Here is a 17,255-nt window from a genome sequence, read left to right on the forward strand (position 1 = left end):
CTACATGGAAATGCGAGAAATCTAACCTCTGATAATTTAAAAACAACCCCTTTATGATGATAAAACTACTAATTATTGACATCTCTTTCGTAAACACACGCCCAATCTTGAAAAAAAAGGTTCCCTATGTTATGTTTATTTTTGTATGTCTGGTATTTGGAAGTGTAGACATTCTTATAATGTCTAATGTCTGTCTAAAAGAGAAAAATACAATCTCAGAAAATGACTGGCAGATCCAGTGTGAAAGTCCTATCAGTTGTTCCACACAAACATGGTTTGTCACCTATGCATGTTGGAGTACATCTACCGTGAAGTTTAGGTAGAGTCACTGACAAAAGATAGCGACCTGACCGTTTTATATGCTGTAGAATTCTTGGAAGTTACAAGATCATAGATCATTTTTTTGTAACATAATATTCCGTAATTCTACAGTTAAATGGTCCTTACTATGATCATAATCATAGTACATGTAGACTGCAAATCCTAATACCAGACTACCATTATCAGAATGAAGTAAATTAAATGATCTTTTAAACTATGGTTAATAAATGTTAGGAACACCTACCATTAAACTGACAATATATTTGAAAACAACTATCACTAAAATACAGGTAAACATAATATGTACACAAAAACTGTTTCTTTGTCCTTTTTTTATATAACATTTTTCCTGTTGTTTTTTTATTGTTGTTTGAATTTAGGCTATATACAGTTTCAATTCATAATTTTACTTTTTCTATCATAAATTTTTCTATTTTTGTGGAATTTTACATATTTTTAATAAATAAAATTTAACCCATTTTATCGGTTATTTATGCGATTGATTCTTTTGACAAATTTCCCAAAGTAAACCCTTCAGTCGGTTAGATTTCTTAGTCAATTCGATGTAAAAACTGGGCCTACCTTGGTATCTTGCCATTCCCTAGAATGTGGAGGGAGATGTTTGGTCCGGGCTGTGGAGGTTGTCTGTGGTCGATTGTGGTTGTCTGAGCTGTGGTCTGGGTTGACTGCTGTGCTCGCCTCTGTGGAAGGCAGTGACTGGTCCCGCTGTAGACGGCTGTCTTTGATCCGAGCTGTGGTCGGCTGTCGCTGTCCCAACTGTGGTCTGGTCCTCAGCTGTTGCCCTTGTCAAGGATCTGAGTAGATATGGTCCTGGCACTGATGGAGTCCTCTTCATGGGATCGTCTGATTCTCACCACTGTCACACGTTCGGTTAGCGTGTGCTCTTTCTTATGAGTGACCGATTTGTTACTTTCACGTTGTTTCCCCAAGTGCGCAGGATAATGAAAGACTGTAAGTCAGAGCAACATTAACTGTAGAACTTTATTGACACAAACACACAGCAAGATGGCAATAGAGCAGAGGTCCTGAACAAATGCTATTAATTGTTAACAATACAAATTTTACAACTGAAAGTATTCAATATCTAAAACATCAAACTTTAGGAATAACTCGCTTTTAGCAAGAGGTAACTGAAGAATTTTAATATATAAAATAATCACCAAATATTTAGACTTGCATGTAGAATGAACAATTGTAATACATACAAAATACTGAACTTATATCACGTATACAAGTAAAGTAGAAGTAATATAAATGTCTTACCTGTAAGTCAGAGCAACATTAACTGTAGAACTTTATTGACACAAACACACAGCAAGATGGCAATAGAGCAGAGGTATTGAATCCATTCTGCGTTTGGCTTATATAGGAAAAGGTGTTACAGCAAAACTGTAGAAAGATGTAATGTTGATGCAATAATCTTTAACAAGCATTGTTGCTTATATTGGAAATATTGGAAAGGTATTTGATGATTCTCTTAACAATAAGTGATGTAAATATGTTGTATAATATTGCATTTACAACTAAGATTGTGTTACCCCTAAATATCATATTGCCAGAGATTGACAAGAAAACAGACATCAAGTGTAGCTGTACAAGATCATGAAACCCTACAACAATAAACAAATATACAAATGACATATACTATTAAACAAATATTCAAATGGTCAAATAACTATAAAACTATTACTATAAAATCTTCAAATATGCAAATGACTGCATATATAAATGCAAAACAATATAAAATCTTCAAATATGCAAATGACTGCATATATTAATGCAAAACAATATAAAATCTTCAAATATGCAAATGACTGCATATATAAAAGCAAAACACTGTGAAACATGATATATAGCCATATTAGGAAAAATGCCCCGCCCCCTGGTGGCCATGTTTTTTAAGCAACCAAAACAATTTTCGAACTCATCCAAGATATCATTAGGACAAATCTTCTGACCAAGTTTCATGAAGATCGGAACATAAATGTGGCCTCTAGAGTGTTAACAAGGTTTTACTAAAGCCATATAAAGAAAAATGCCCCGCCACCTGGCGGCCATGTTTTTCAACCAACCGGCATCATTTTTATACTCGTCCAAGATATTATTGGGATAATTCTTCTGACCAAGTTTCATAAAGATCGGACAATAAATGTGGCCTCTCGAGTGTTTACAAGATTTTACTATAGCCATATATAGCCATATAAGGAAAAATGCCCAGCCCCTTGGCAGCCATGTTTCAAGAAAAACGTAACCATTTTGGAACTCATCCAAAATATCATACAGACCAATCTTCTGACCAAATTTCATGAAGATTGGACAATAATTAAATGTGGCCTCTAGAGTGTTAACAAGGTTTTACTATAGCCATATAAGGAAAACTGCCCCGCCACCTGGCGGCCATGTTTTTTCACCGATCTGGACTATTTTCTAACTCGTCCGAGATATCAATGAAACCAATGTTTTAACCAAGTTTCATGTCCATAGGGCAAAAATTGTGACTTCTAGAGTGTTCACAAGGTTTCTCTACAGCCATATAAGGAACACTGCCCCGCCCCCTGGCGGCCGTGTTTTTCAACGGACCGGAACCATTTTTGAACTCAACCAACATATCATTTAGACAAACATTTTGACAAAGTATGAAGATTGGGCATCAAATGTGACTTCTACAATGTTAACAAGGTTTTTCTTTTTTTGACCTAGTGACCTAGTTTTTGACCCAGCATGACCCAGTTTCGAACTCAGTCGAGGTATCAATAAGACAAATGTTCTGACCAAATTTCATGAAGATCAGACAATAAATGTGGCCTCCAGAGTGTTCACAAGGCAAAATGTTGACGACGCACAACTGACGATGGACAAAAGGCGATCAAAAAGCTCACCATGAGCACGTTGTGCTTAGGTGAGCTAAAAAGAATTCAAAATTAAGAATGTGATACCTTAAAATGCAGCGGATCTGTTGCTGCGAATTGATGTGTTCTTCTTTAAAAGACAAAATCATGGGCCCTACACCTTCATCTAGAGTGTAGCAATTGAAATGTTCCTGAAATTCAAAAAAAAAGCTCCCATTGGGTGAATTCATCATTTCAACTGTACAAGGGATGACCAGATTAAACATAAAACTAGTTTCGAGACAGAACAAACTTAGCTAAGATATTAGGATAAAAGATCAATACTTTGACAATGACAGCTGGTTACTGAGATTTTTTTTCATTTTTTTAATAAATGTGTCAGCATATAGAGTGCTCCTTTATTAAGCTGCATTAATCATTTGACTCCGCAAAAACGCAGCAATAAAAAGTTCAATAAGAAATTATGAACAATTAAGTTTGACTTTTTCTTTTTTTTATATTGGCGATTTTAAGTTTCTGGCTTGATTCTGGATACTATATGATATTGTTGATTTTGTCTGAATACGTGAATATCAAAATTTTTACTGAACCCAGGTATTATTTGATGTTGATTTTAAATGTTATGTCTGAATATGTTAAAGGGGCCTTTTCACAGATTTTGGCATTTTTTAACTTATTCATTAAATGCTTTATATCGATAAATGTAAACATTGGATCGTAAAAGCTCCAGTAAAAAATCAAGAATAAAATTAAAAAAAGGAAAAGAACATTGCCCGAACCAGGTTTCGAACCAGTGACCCCTGGAGTCCTGCCAGAGTCCTGAAGTAAAAACGCTCTAGCCTACTGAGCTATTCCGCCGAGTACATATACGTGAAGTATTTTATACCTTATATAAGCAATCTTCGTAGTTTCACAAAATTTAACGACAAAAACAGAACTCTCCAAATTATTCAATCGTTTCGCGTTGCAACGCTTTATAATTTTTAGGTTTTAAAATCGTCAAAAGATGCATATAATGGCTATATTAGACCATGGTAAATGTTCAGTATTACTGTTTCCTCACAAATATCATAACTAAAACGAAAATTTGCGAATCTGAAACAACTTTTTTCAATTTTGTCAATTTACCAAAGCGTGAAAAGATCCCTTTAATATCCATATTTATAATGTAAAACCAGTATTATTTGTCAGACACTAATGTTCAACAATTTGTGTGGGTCTTCTCAAACATTGTCAAAAATCCATTAATTAATTATCAAACACAAATGCAAGATGGTATGAATCCAGAAAATTTTAAGTCAATACAAATATATTAATCTTAAGTACAATGGGAAGGCATTTACACAAACACACACTGCATATACTTTGAATAATATATCTTAACACTCTTTTATATTTTACAGGCTACACTCCACACTATTTTACAGGCTACACTCCACACTATACTAAATGTTTTTCTCAATATGAGCAATCCCAAAATGGCTTCAAATTTTATCCACTGACTGAACTTTTCAGTTCCCAGAAAATGCATCACAAAATATGTTACATTTAACCCTTTCAGTGCGGGAACCGAATTTTGAAGGCCTTTGCAAACAGTTTGGATCCAGATGAGACGCCACAGAACGTGGCGTCTCATCAGGATCCAAACTGTTTGCTATTCTGATAATATTCTTTGAAAAAATGCTAATTTTAGAAATTCAGCAGACGACATTTTAGCAGACGACAAATTTCCCAGCATGCAAAGGGTTAAACTGTTTAATAAACTTAGCGTTTCAGAAAATAGTTCCTAGAGTAGTGAAATCACCAAATACATTGAAGTTATTATATGTAGTTATCTCAGATTTTCCAGAAATTGTGCTATACTTACAGTTTTCAGAAAGTGGTTCCTTAAGCCAGTGCAATCACCAAATACATTGAAGTTTGTATATGTTATGATCTAAGATTTCCCAAAAAATGTCCTATACTTACAGTTCCCAGAAAGTGGTTCCTATAGCAGTGTGAGCCGTCCTCCAACCCAGAGGTCGCGATGACCCTGGAGTTCTCTTCCCCTGGGTCTGGCCCCAGGACGCCCGGATGGACGGTAAACATGCACCCCGGGGGCAGATGGACCATCGGGTAGGGGCCTGGGCGACTCAGAAGCTGAAAGTAGGGGGTACAAATATGAGTCCCATTCTGGCAAAGCTGGGTTTAATGCATAAGTGTTCTGGTCGTCCAAAATAAGCCTGTGCAGGCTGCACCTGCTAATCTGGCACAACAAATTGCACACATGTATTCAGCCCAGTTTTCCCAGAGAGAAGCTGGTATATATTAGTTGAACATGGTATGGCATCTTGATTACAAAGGTAAAATCGGCATGTGCTTTCCAAACTTTCAGTTTTGGTTGAGTAAAAGTCTTGTACATAATGTCTCTTTCCTCAGTATAGCAATAAAACCTGATTTCTTGCTTTACCAATGGCTCTATAATGATTGTAAATTTGAGGAAGTTATTTATAAAATGCATAGGCCCCAGAAAGCATTTAAAATATAACATAAAATTGAACTCCATTTATGTCAAAAGACATTGTACATTATAAATGTTGTAAAGTGTGTTTAATTTAATATTGTTAACCATACTTAAAACAAATAACGCATAAAAAAACATAAGAGCTACTTAGATATTACTCTCAATATGAATTATTTTACATTTATTTAATTTTTTAGTTGAGGCAATTAAAGGTACATACCTCTTTAACAGTGTCAGTATCCTTCTTGCCATTCAGCCTTTCCTCTGTCTGTACCTTTAATTCACACAAAAAAACATTTTAATGAAAATACACCAATGGTTTCGCCTTTCTCAGATGCATACCAAGTATGGGTTTATCAAGGTATTACCTGGATAATAGTACTCCAATATATGTTGCATAAACCCTGTACCACTTAGATACATATTTTGACGAATTTGTAGTCCTTTAGAAATTAAACTTAAATAAAGGCCTTTCTTACTAGATTTAAGTTTTAAAGGCTTTATTCTCAACCCTTAGACACTGATGAGCAGCAAACAGCATAAAACCTGAACAGACTGCAATTACTCGTAGGCTGTTCTGGATTGATGCTGTTTGCACTAAGCCATTTTCACTTTGCTTCTGAGTCGGAAAGGGTTAATGCCCACTGTTGGATTCACTTTTGGTCAGCCTTAATACCTGTTTTCAGAAGGCTAGGTATTCATTTTGAGATTTTAGACTTAGAATACAGGACATGCTTGTCACAATCATGTTTCATAGAGTGCTTCACTCAGTTCAATCTAACATGGCATTTACATTGACAAATATTTGCAACAGTAAACAACCACCCATTGCAAGGAAATATGTAAAATATATTCAATTTGAGTATCAAAAATATTAATATATAGTTAATGTTAAAGCATTATTATTTATAGTATGTAATAATAATTATTGTATTACGATGGCTTTTTAAATAATGTGTTTGATTTATCTAAACTGAAAAACCTTGAATGTGAAAAAATCACTATGTTAACTATTAAGTTAACTATAAACAAAACACACTTTAAATTAAAGAAAGTAAACACTGACATATTACACCAAATGAAAAACATGTATAGAAAATACACAAAAATGTAATGTAACAAAAAGACATTTAATAAATTATACCTTATTTTACACTAGCAAAGATACAGTGTTTTAAGTCACATTTCTTTAATTAACCCTTTGCATGCTGGGAAATTTGTCGTCTGCTAAAATGTCTTCTGCTGAATTTCTAAAATTAGCATTTTCTTCGATTTTTTTCAAAGAACACTATCAGAATAGCAAACAGTTTGGATCCTGATGAGACGCCCAAACTGTTTGCAAAGGCCTTCAAAATTCGGTTCCCGCACTGAAAGGGTTAAAGATAAAACGCAATTATCTTAGAATTTATTTCAGATTGACAATGTGCTATTTTTATTTTAAACTGTTTAATGTTAAAAAAGTGAACATAACAAACAACATGAATTAATTGCAACAAGTGTTGTGTTAGCCTGTAAAATGTGATTATAAATTAAACTTTATGATGTAAAGTAACATTATCAAATAACAATGTTCCTTTTTGTCAAAAACCTGGTAAAAACAAACTACGATTTATAATAAACATGTACAACTAAAATAATTGTTGAACTGTTTCATAAACTGTTAAATTCAAACATATTAAAAATAAAACAAGTGTGACAACAGTGCTAAAATTACAGAAAACTTGGCTTAATTCACCTAAATCTAAAACCACACAACAATAACCAATATCTGAATAAGAATCATGTAAAATATGTTTTCTTGTTCATAATATTAATTGAAATGTCATAAGGAATAATTTATAGGTTATTTCCAACCAATTTAAGAACAGAAAATTGAAAATTAATTAAATTAATTTGAATGGTAATACTAAAAAAGCTTCCATTAAACAATCAAAATAATTGACGGCTATTCTTAATGCTTTATTGTATTTTTGAACAATTATTGAAAGGATCGAGCTAATAATGTTTAGCTTATTTAATTGTTTACATGATGTTGACATGAAATTTCATTGAATCATCTTAAAATTGTGATCTTTTGAGATTTTGATTGAATCCCAATTTGATTGTATATTTTGGAGGTTTTATAATGTAAGATATAAAACTTTGGGCTGGATAAATGGCTTTGGACATTTGATTTCGAGAATAGACAAACAAGTCTACAAGAAAATTAGTTTCCAAGTTATATAAATACTTACACAGTAGTTTTGCACTAATTTAGGCTCAGAACTAGACTTAAGTATATATTTTAGGGTATAGTAAAAGACCCTTAAAATATTTTCAGTTCTGTTCTTACCAACCACTGTACACAATAAATATGCAGATATTGGTTCACAACATGTGCAAAAACTACTGTAACTAGGACGTGTAAAAGTAAAGTGGGGCTCAATTGGTCGTTGTCTGCTCATGAGGTTCTACTAAAAAGTACCCTGGGTACTCTAAGTGTACTACGTTGTACCAACGGCACGGAAAATACCCTTTAAAACACAAGTTCATATTCAGGGGTACTTAAAGTATATTTTCCATACCCCAGGTACATTGTAGTATACTTAAGAGTGCCCAGTGTACTTTTGAGTACCTAAGCAGACAATGACAAATTGAGCGCTACTAGGACGTGACAACCCCAAGTGGGTGGGGAAAGGCAACCTGCAGCGCTAGCGGGAGCGAGCAGCGCTGATCTTCGTAGCGACGACTTTGAAACTTCAAAAGCATTTCGTAGAAGTCGGGCGCCTGAGTGAGTGAGAGAAGAGAAGTCTCGTCATGGCAGCAGAATGACAACAATAACTGGCATGTTAGGTTATTGGTGTTGAGAATTGCTCATGAGAAACAAGTGTATTTGAGCCTAGATCTAGGAAAACAGGGCTTAATGAATGTATGTGTTGTCCCACATTAGCCTTCACAGTCTGCGTAGGCTAATCAAGAACAAGACTTTCTGCTTAAACTTAATTTTAAGACCGCTTTTAAACAAAACAAATTACCAAAAAAGCAGCGAGTGTTGTCCCACGGTGATTAGCCTGTGCAGACTTCACACGCTAATCTCTGACAAACACTTTATGGAAATGCATTAGCAACGTTTTCCCTGAAGCAAGGCTATTAACCCTTTGCATGCTGGGTAATTTGTCGTCTGCTAAAATGTCGTCTGCTGAATTTCTAAAATTAGCATTTTCTTCGATTGTTTTCAAAGAATACTATAAGAATAGCAAACAGATTGGATCCTGATGAGAAGCCACGTTCTGTGGCATCTCATCTGGATCAAAACTGTTTGCAAAGGCCTTCAAAATTCGGTTCCAGCACTAAAAGAGTTAATTCCAGTAAGAGCTATACGTGTATGTAAGTGATCGGGATTGCTTTTGACAGTTCAATGAATAAATCTTGTTAAAAAAACGCAATGTTCAATTTAATAGGTAGTTAGTCATTCCTGTTGTTGTCATAATTTCAGAAGACAATCCGGAATATACAAATATTGATTGGCCATCTCTGATAGTGTTGAATGGATTTTCAAATTAAATTTGTAGATATATAACAAGCACATGACCAAAGAACAAAAGTTAGATGAAAGTCTTACCTTTAAGTTATAGAAATAACAAGCAAATGACAAGCAAATAAGTGTGATCAAAAGTGTGATGGACTCTTCAACTTGAATACATAGATATTATTTGCCTATAGAGACAGAGTGAGATCAAAAGTGACAGACTTCTCATGTTCCAGTTAAGCAATCAACCAAACATGACTGTATATGGAAATAATATACGATCTGAAGAAGCTGGTCTCAATGCATGTGCATAGAGTGTCCCCTGCGAAAATTTGTTCTAGAAATTGGAACGGTTCTGGAACTGTTCTAGAACATCAAGAACAGTTCTAGAACATTTCATATTCGCTTTCTATAACTAATGTTCTGGAATCATTCCAGAACAGTTTTCTAGAATAATTCCAGAACAATTGTGGAACATGGCTTAATTCTGAAACTGTCCCAATAATAAACAAGAACTTTTTTAGAACATTTCAAGGACAAAATAAGTTCAATACATTTCTAAAAATGTTCTAAAATGTAGTTCTATAACACATTTAGAACTCTTTAAGAACCAGTAAGTTCTACAAAAGTTCTAATGGGGAATAAGAACATATATAGAACAGGTCTAGAACCAAGGTCTACAATTGTTCTACAATTGTTCTACATATTTGAATAAACTCATTCAGACAATGATAATTTGACTTCAATTTTTAAATTTGTAAGTTCTACAAAAGTTCTAATGGGGAATAAGAACACATATAGAACATGTCTAGAATCAAGGCCTACAATTGTTCTACAATTGTTCTATTGATTTAAAATAAATATGTGTACCAGTGTGATATTACCTCCCTTTAAAATGTTCTTTCTTACATTAATTATACTTATTGTTCATATATAATGTTGGTGTGAACAATAGTATACTTATTTTCTTATTGTGTAACTATTTGAAGTATAACAGTTAAATAAAGTTTATATATTTTCTTATATTAACTTTATTTAATAATGGAAGTTAAGATCAATCATCCCACCAGTTGGGCCAAGGTAATCAGGTTATTCCTGATGAATAGTTCTCAGTTACAAGTTCTGAGGGGAACAATGTCCTAGAACTGTTCTAGAACATTCGTTCCAGACTTACTTGAAGCAAACCTTCGGAACAGTTCTAAAACATTTCAAGAATTGTACTGGAACACACAGACTAGAACTGTTCTGTAATCATACTGAAAATCTACTAGAATTTTTTAGGAACAGTTGTTGAACGTTAAATGAGAATAAATTCTAGAACAATTATTCTAAAACAGTTCTAGAAATTTATACAAGAACAATTCTGGAATAGTTCTAGAACAAACCTTCAGAACTGTTTGTTCTAAAAATTATTCTCATTTAACGTTCAACAACTGTTTTTAAATCATTGTAGACCATTTTAAAGATGATTCCAGAACACTTCTAGTCAATTGTTCCAGTACAATTCTAAATTTTTTATAAAAAGATCAGTTCTAAAACGTTTCGCAGGGGGTTTCAGGTTAGGCTATGCTGTCCTTACAGACTCTTACCTGAGAAACAACGCTTTCAGCTTGTGCTGCATTCTTCGTTTACAGGAAATTTCCTCTAAACAAAATTCTGTCTATGCTCAAAGTGTTGTCCCTGAACAACCTGTGTGGTCTGCACAGGCTTATCTAGGACATCACTTGACGCACATGCATTGAGACCAGTTTTCCCAGAACAAGGTTGAAAATGTGATTGAAAGTGTGATATCAAGTGTGACCTTGACCTCTCACCTTGAAGTTGGAGATATCACAGCGCTGGTCTTCTATCCGGTTGTCTTGGAGACGAATAATCAGGTCGATGAAGTCAGGACCCTTAAAGCAGACAGCATGCTCAATATTTGCTGCAACTGTGCCTTGCTTTAATAAAATCGCAATTCTGGCGTAAAAACACACCCAGTATTCTTGCATGTTTAAGTAAACAACACATTTGGGCCAAATACTTTTAAAAGATATTGAATAACATTCAACTGCAGAACAACTGGAACATATACATGCAAATCCACCCAATAAGGATGCTGCTTTTGACGTGTCATAAAATTCAGTTTCCAAGAAAAAACGCAAACAGAAATTATTATTCAAAGGGCAATAACTCCCTGAACATTCAATGGAGCGGAGCAACCAGACAATGCACACTTGCCCACATATAAACTTTCATCAAATTCAGATCATTACATCCTCATTTCAAAACAAAAATTTCCTCTCAAAATGACATAATTACATGTATAATCAAAAAGGAATAACTTCCAGAAAAATCATTGGACCGCAACAACCTGACAATGATGCACATGTCCACCCTAAAGAGTTACTTCATACCAAGCTTTGTAAACTTTGGAAGTCAAGTAATATTGAAAGTGTGATGGATGCTGAATAGGATGAGCTAAGGTGGTAACATCGAGTAGGACAGGAAAAGTTTTAGAAAGACGACAAAACCCCAAATATATGCTCCTACAACCCCTACAACTCAAAACTATTTGCAAATAGAATGTAGGACATTTTCAAAATTGACAGGAACAGGTAAATAAGAGATAATTCCAGATATAAATATGACATTCAGAAAAACATGCATTTGACATACAACGTTTTTCTTGGACTTGTCCTCCATCTTGGATTTCGGCGTTGTGGGCAGATGTGACTCACAGTACAGCTGTCCATCCATACTCTGCTTCCTGAAGCAAACAAGACAAAACGTTTAGAGCACATGGGGCCAGAGTTTATAATAGGGTTTAACCCTTTGCATGCTGGGAAATTTGTCGTCTGCTAAAGTGTCTCATCTGGATCCAAACTGTTTGCAAAGGCCTTCAAAACTCGGTTCCCGCACTGAAAGAGTTAAATGGCTATATGCATCCAGAGCATAAAACCAGAACGAGCTCAGTTTTGATGCTGTTTGCTTCTTACAAGCTTTTTAAAGTTAAAATCTTTAAAATAAAAATCTTTTATGTACTTTGATTTTTTTAAGGAATGAAAGATGGGTCAAAATGCTTATCTTAGAGGTAAAGGGTTAAGTACACTATTTTGTCAAGTGTATTTAGGTTAATTATAACCGCATAATCTTCTTTGGACTTATTCGTTCTTTGTGACACTAAAACCCAACATTCCGGAAGAAAAATTACGTCCAGCACATCGTAAAATACGGGAAATTGCATACAGATACAATCCGATAATAGCAAATAGCCTGGGGAAGGTTTTGTGAGAAATACAGTGAAACCTATCTGTTGGGGATTTACATCTCGTTTAGCTAATCTTGTAGCAGGAAAATACCCCCTTTTACGTCTTACTTTTCTACATTTATATTGTCACATGAACAAAAACTGAGATTTGTTTTGCTAATGGCACCAAATAAATGACTTGCCATTAGGACAATATATATTAAGCACTTTCTGTATTTCTCGCAGTATGATACGTACTAAGAGATTTTTATTTTGGTCTTTTTTTCACTGTGATACATGCAAACAGGATTGCATTTTAACTTCTCTTTTCACAATTGTTTATGTTTTTTTGAACCCCAATTATAATTGTATTTGTTATAGATATATATACATTAGACTTATTATACCAACACACTTCAATATATAAATATTATTTTTCAATGGGAAGCAAATCAGCACAATTTTTAAATGAAAGTTTCACAGAATAGCTGCCCTTCATGAGGCAATTGCTTTCAGTTCATTGTCAAGTTTAAAAAACAACAACAATATTTTAAATATTTAAGATTTTCCAGCGATTCAAATAATTCTGAACTATCCAAAATTTCTATAATATCACAAATTTGTCCTTTATCATGCACATTGAAAGCCCACATAATTAAGTTTAACAAGATACCTATTTTTATTAAACAGTTATTGTAGTTTTTATGGCGGACGTGAACTTTCCCTGACCAATATCCTGGGGCAAGTAAAGTGCTGTCAATTTATCAAGCAAATATGTAACAGATCAGTCACTTAACGACAACATATACCAATTAAAGGTTCACAAATTTATTAACCAAAAATGTACCTGCTTGCACTCAAGATTTGGAGCAACTGCTTTGTAAATTTGCTGGCAAAATATTGAAGGAACAAATAGAAACATAGATTTGTAATGAATAACTTTTATAATTTAAATCCATATGTTTTGTCTTCTTTTATGCAGAAATAGAGATGTTCATAATTTCCTACATTAAAACACATGTGCCCACAATTGTATTAATTTAAGCCTGTGTCTCCAAAATCTGGACTTGCATGTGCTTAACCCTCTGCATGCTGAGAAATTTGTCGTCTGCTAAAATGTTGTCTGCTGATTTCTAAAATTAGCATTTTCTGCATTTTGTTTTGTTCAGAATAGCAAACAGTTTGGATCCAAACTGTTTGCAAAGTCCTTCAAAATTCGGTTTCTGAGCACTGAAAGAGTTAAAGTATCATCCAAGATAAAAAATAGGGATAACACTTTCAGCTTTTATGGAATTTTTCATAGGAAGGAGTGCTTTTTTCATATTTTCATAATCTCAAATATTCAGTTTAGGCAAGAATTATCCCTCATCTGAGAAAACCATTTACGCACATACATAAAGCCCCACTTTCAAAGAGACCAGCTAATTTATATATAGGTAATGTGGTGTAAACAAATCTGTTAATGACAGGAAAATATTCATTTTCCCTTAGGCAACAAATATCGATCATCAACATCAAGGTTACATTCATTAACAAAATGGAATTGAGTTTAAGCATAAAACAAGTTTTTGAACACTTTAACTGTCATCTTGCATGGAGATTCAACTTTGATGGCCATTAGAGATAGATCAACGCCCATGTGATAGATCAAGGCCCATGTGATAGATCAACGCCCATGTGATAGATCAACGCCCATGTGATAGATAAACGCCCGTGTGATAGATCAACGCCCATGTGATAGATCAACGCCCATGTGATAGAGCAATGCCCATGTGATAGATCAACGCCCATGTGATAGATCAACGCCCATGTGATAGATCAACGCCCATGTGATAGATAAACGCCCATTTGATAGAGCAATGCCCATGTGATAGATCAACGCCCATGTGATAGATCAACGCCCATGTGATAGATCAACGCCCATGTGATAGATAAACGCCCATGTGATAGAGCAATGCCCATGTGATAGATCAACGCCCATGTGATAGATCAACGCCCATGTGATAGATCAAGGCCCATGTGATAGAGCAAGGCCCATGTGATAGATCAACGCCCATGTGATAGATCAACGCCCATGTGATAGATCAACGCCCATGTGATAGATCAAGGCCCATGTGATAGAGCAAGGCCCATGTGATAGATCAACGCCCATGTGATAGATAAACGCCCATGTGATAGAGCAATGCCCATGTGATAGATCAACGCCCATGTGATAGATCAACGCCCATGTGATAGATCAAGGCCCATGTGATAGAGCAAGGCCCATGTGATAGATCAACGCCCATGTGATAGATCAATGCCCATGTGATAGATCAACGCCCATGTGATAGATCAACGCCCATGTGATAGATCAAGGCCCATGTGATAGAGCAAGGCCCATGTGATAGATCAATGCCCATGTGATAGATCAATGCCCATGTGATAGATCAACGCCCATGTGATAGATCAACGCCCATGTGATAGATCAATGCCCATGTGATAGATCAACGCCCATGTGATAGATCAACGCCCATGTGATAGATCAACGCCCATGTGATAGAGCAATGCCAATGTGATAGATCAACGCCCATGTGATAGATCAACGCCCATGTGATAGATCAAGGCCCATGTGATAGAGCAAGGCCCATGTGATAGATCAACGCCCATGTGATAGATCAACGCCCATGTGATAGATCAACGCCCCTGTGATAGATCAATGCCCATGTGATAGATCAACGCCCATGTGATAGATCAACGCCCATGTGATAGATCAAGGCCCATGTGATAGAGCAAGGCCCATGTGATAGATCAACGCCCATGTGATAGATCAACGCCCATGTGATAGATCAACGCCCATGTGATAGATCAACTATCATAATAGTTCAGACCCAAACTCTCTAGCTAGAACATGCAATGCTAGGTCCCTTACAAAGCTAGGACTGGCCCTGAGTCACACGTGTGGTCTTAACTATTTTACCAATCAATATTACAAAACTAAGCTTAACATTGGGTAACATACTTGTGGCGTTTTGTACGGAATTCTGTTAAGGCCATCGTGGTAACACATTAAACTCCAGAGGGCGAGAATACGAGAACGCGAGAGTACTATAACGAGAATGCGACAATACAATGACAACAGTGCAACAATGCAAGGGCGAGTTACTCGCAGGCTGTTCTGGTTGTATGCTGTTTGCACATAGCCATTTCAACTTTGGCTCCGAGTGGGAATTTGAGGGTTAAATTGAAAACATTGTCTTGTGTTATAAATATGGGTTTAAATAGGTATACTAAACATGAGCACCGCATAACGGGTGCCACGCTTGGCTGCGAAAGCAGAACAAAATACTTGCGCAATAAATATAGACAAAGAAGGAAAACTTTCCACCATTGTTTTGGTCTGTCCCCCGTTGTACGCTCCAAATATTACCAATATTAAAAGAAGCTTAATATTTGAGACATCCACAAGTTGGACTAGTTTTGTCCCATACACAGTTATTTAGAATAGCTTGTTTCGGGTGTAAATAAATAATAACTTCAAAAAGATGCCTTCAAGCAAAGTAAATGGATAACTCCAACAATAAAAATTATGAAAACAACAGCAGCTGTTGCCCATGCAACATACTGTGTACCTATAAAATTTCAGATATGTATTGTTCATCTTGTTTATGCCATATTTTTCAACAAATCTGTTTACATTTTATGAAGGCTGTCCAACAATATCTAACATGTACAAATGTACCAGCAAGAGAGAAACATGATACATAAATGCAGTCCTTTATTTATGGCAAGAACAAATAAAAACCATAGCACCGCATAATGGGTGCCAACGCTTGGCTGCGGGTGCAATTTTGAATAAATGAAAGCTTGTCAGAATTTTTTTTTTTTAAGAGGTCACAGTGACCTTGACCTTTGACCTAGTAACCCAAAAATGGGTAAGGCGTGTAAAACTCATCAAGGTGCATCTAGTCATATGAAGTTTCAAAGATGTAGGTGGAAGCACTTTGATGTTAGAGCAAAATGTCAAGGTTTTAGCACAACACGAACAGCGTACGGCAGACGGCCTATGGCAGACGGCAGACGCCGGACGACGAGCTGGCTATGACAATACGTTGGGTTTTCTCTGAAAACAGCCGAGCTAAAAAATGAGACACAAAACATTGTAATATACAATAGTTTTGCGCTCAACTCTCAATATATCATAAATTTGCTTGCAATTTCAGCATATTAACAATCTTTCCCCCATATTGAGCAAAGTGAAAATGGCAGTAACTTGCAGTCTGTTCAGGTTTTATTCTGTTTGCTCAGAGGGGGTAATCAAGTGAAAGTCAAGATGGCGATGTCCATACCGAGACAGTTATTTTTCGCCGTTTTATACCCTATATTACTTCTGTTTATTTTGTAAATGACGCTACCTTTCCAGCCATGTCAGTAAAAAGGTGATTTAAGCGTTTATTTTGTATTTAAATTCGCTTTATATCTCAACTTTACTCCCAGCAAATTTTCTTAGTGGAGCCCTTAGTAGGTCATCCGTTAAGAAATTTTATACCATGAGTTGAGATATAGAGTGAATATTACTATGAAATAAAAGCAAGTAACTTTCTTCCTAATATGGCTGGAAAGTGAGCGGAATAAAAAATAATAATACAAGTAATAAAGGGTATAAAACGACGAAAAATACACGCCTCAGCATGGACGTCGCCATCTTGTTTGTCATGTGATTACCCCCTCTATGTCTGCTCATCATTATCTAATGGTCTGAAATGAAGCCTTTCAAACTTGAATTGAGTAATAAAGGTATTTAATCAAATTTGAATTTCAATGGGACTACAAATGCGTCCTAATTCG

General features: G+C 35.3%; 1 protein-coding gene across 10 annotated transcripts in view; it reads right to left on the minus strand.

Annotated features, from left to right (window-relative positions):
• The window catches only part of LOC127881066 (rap1 GTPase-activating protein 1-like), a 218,588-nt gene that overhangs the window by 24,797 nt on the left and 176,536 nt on the right, over nt 1-17,255 (minus strand). For 9 of the 10 annotated variants that reach the window (XM_052428681.1, XM_052428678.1, XM_052428679.1 and 6 more), the window contains 6 exons: nt 11,861-11,951; nt 11,017-11,097; nt 8,377-8,460; nt 5,915-5,968; nt 5,160-5,330; nt 3,279-3,382 (listed from right to left, as the gene is read on the minus strand). In XM_052428681.1, the coding sequence (XP_052284641.1) occupies nt 3,279-3,382; nt 5,160-5,330; nt 5,915-5,968; nt 8,377-8,460; nt 11,017-11,097; nt 11,861-11,951 (585 nt within the window). The remainder of the gene's footprint in view (nt 1-3,278; nt 3,383-5,159; nt 5,331-5,914; nt 5,969-8,376; nt 8,461-11,016; nt 11,098-11,860; nt 11,952-17,255) is intronic. The other variant, XM_052428680.1, reaches the window with a different exon arrangement.

Source organism: Dreissena polymorpha, chromosome 5 (genome assembly GCF_020536995.1).
Source record: "Dreissena polymorpha isolate Duluth1 chromosome 5, UMN_Dpol_1.0, whole genome shotgun sequence".
NCBI classification, from domain to species: domain Eukaryota; kingdom Metazoa; phylum Mollusca; class Bivalvia; order Myida; family Dreissenidae; genus Dreissena; species Dreissena polymorpha.